The sequence below is a fragment of the Sinocyclocheilus rhinocerous genome, unplaced genomic scaffold (genome assembly GCF_001515625.1).
Source record: "Sinocyclocheilus rhinocerous isolate Xijiao unplaced genomic scaffold, SAMN03320098_v1.1 scaffold5898, whole genome shotgun sequence".
Lineage (NCBI taxonomy): Eukaryota > Metazoa > Chordata > Actinopteri > Cypriniformes > Cyprinidae > Sinocyclocheilus > Sinocyclocheilus rhinocerous.
The window spans coordinates 361,930-364,074 of record NW_015656642.1 but is presented as its reverse complement, the minus strand read 5'-3'; the positions used below and the strand labels follow the sequence as shown (position 1 = coordinate 364,074).

Here is a 2,145-nt window from a genome sequence, read left to right as displayed (position 1 = left end):
ATGCTACTCTGTGCGGTCGTCACCTGTCTAATAAAACGCATAATATATTAAAGCGTCTTTGGTGTTTCCATGTTTTGTACAAAACAAAACCGGAAATCGAGGGGTTATGACGTCATTGGCAGGCGACACAATGACACTAGACATGCTCCGTGTCACTAGTTAAAATTGCTTATTTCTCTGGATTTAAACATTCTTCGAAACATTTGGGATAATGTAAGTACACAAGTCAGCAAAATATATAACACTGTTCTAGTGGTTTTTGGATATTTTAATAAAAAATCTTACATATTGTGCCTTTAAGATACTATTATATTTTGATATTAACAATTATTTTATTTTATTTTATTTTTTTAAAATATATTTTCTGCTCTCGTGTTAATTTTTGTTAGCTTTAATGTTGTTGTGTTTTTGTCATTTTTATTATTTTTTGTTATTTTTAAATGTCTATATGGTTTTTTATGATTTTTTTTTGTTTTAGTAAAACAAGTTAAACTAAATGAAAATGAGAAATGCTACCTTATTAGCAAGCTGAAATAAAATAAGTTTTTATATTTTATTTCAGTTAACATTCATTTTAATTAACAATTGTTTTACTTTACTTTACTGTAATAACCCTGGATTCAATTCAATTCAAATTCACACTGGTGAAATAAAAGTGAGGCAGCAGTGACTGTGAATTGTGCTGAATGCTGACACTGAAACAGGACGGCGGGAGAGACACACACAGCTGTACTTACGACAGCAGGGCTTGGTGGAGGTGTTAAAGTAGGAGAAGAGAGAATCGAGCTCGTCTACACAGAAGAGAGACTCGTGGTTCGCTTCAGCAACACAAAAGCCCAGAGCAGCGTTAGGATCGCACACAGACACACGGTAAAACACCACAAACATCCGTCCACGGTGGTCCGAACACATCGCATGGATGCTGACGGATGTTAACAGCAGGTAAACGGGCCACGGCAAGGCAAAGCAAAGGTTAAATGGACCCCACAGAGCGTGAAACTGCAGGAAAGAGCAGACAGATCACACTGGTGTTTGGATCACTCACCTGATAAAGCAGACGCTGATGGTCCTCCTGAAGGGCGAGCATCCGAACAGCCGCTGAGAGGTTTATCTTGTTTACTCAGTGCTGAAACCTTCTGTCTGATCTCGTCTTCGGAGTGTCTCTGGACAAACCTGCGCTCCACGTACTTGGCTTTGATGTAGGCCTCCACCTCGTGCCTGTGGAGCACGAGACACAAACGATCAGCTTTCACACCGGAACATGTTTTCCAGAAGTATGGGCAGAGAGTAATCTGGGGCTTTCTTGCTCCACGTCTAACTTCACTTCACTATACTGTGTATCTCTGAAACCAGCAACACATGTAGGGTTGTAACGGTATGAGATTTTCACGGTATGATAATAGTCTGTTTTCACTGTAATTAAGTCTACAAAGTCAGCCTAAAAAGTATACAGACACTTGAGGCTCATTTCAAAAGGACAATAAGCATTTTTTTTAAGGTTGTAAGCGACTATATAAAATATATATATATAATGCTCAAGCTACTGTTCAAAGGTTTGTGTCCAGTAAGATGTCTTAACTTTTTTAATAAGTCTTTAAAAGTACAGTAAAAACAGTAATATTGTGAAATATTATTACAATTTAAAAGAGTTGATTTCTATGTGAATATACAGTGGAGATCAAAATTAGAGAACAATCTATAAATGATTTTTTAAGAAATATTGTTAATCTTCATTTGAAGAAATATTAGCTGCAGGTTTACCATTGTTTCAGCAGATCTGCGGCCGCAGGACAGCACTAGTTTTTCACTGCGCTGCTTGATCTTGGTCTTCTCTTCTTCCACAGTTCAGTGACTGTAGTGGGTTTCTTAGCTATCACTTTGTCACCAAGGATTTTCCAGAGATTTTCAGTTGGGTTTAGATCTGGACTCTGGCCATTTCATTATTTCAATGTTTTCTGCTTAAAAGTTTTGCAGTGTGATGGAAGTATTGTCTTGGATGGAAATTGCAGAACTGACGAGCAATTCCAGCTGCAGTGCTGAACCGATTCCCCACTGAGAGTCTCTGCATTATCCTGTCTTCTCCTGCATTTGTCTTACGTGGACGACCAGCCTTTTTGGGGGACTTGAATGAATTAGTGTCATTGT

At 38.0% G+C, this 2,145-nt stretch overlaps 1 protein-coding gene across 1 annotated transcript in view; it reads right to left on the bottom strand.

The window, feature by feature from the left end:
- Window positions 1-2,145, bottom strand: part of LOC107720740 (arf-GAP with coiled-coil, ANK repeat and PH domain-containing protein 2) — a 16,085-nt gene that overhangs the window by 9,451 nt on the left and 4,489 nt on the right. Inside the window, exon 9 of the mRNA XM_016528564.1 lies at window positions 1,046-1,218. Within this exon, the coding sequence (XP_016384050.1) occupies window positions 1,046-1,218 (173 nt within the window). The remainder of the gene's footprint in view (window positions 1-1,045; window positions 1,219-2,145) is intronic.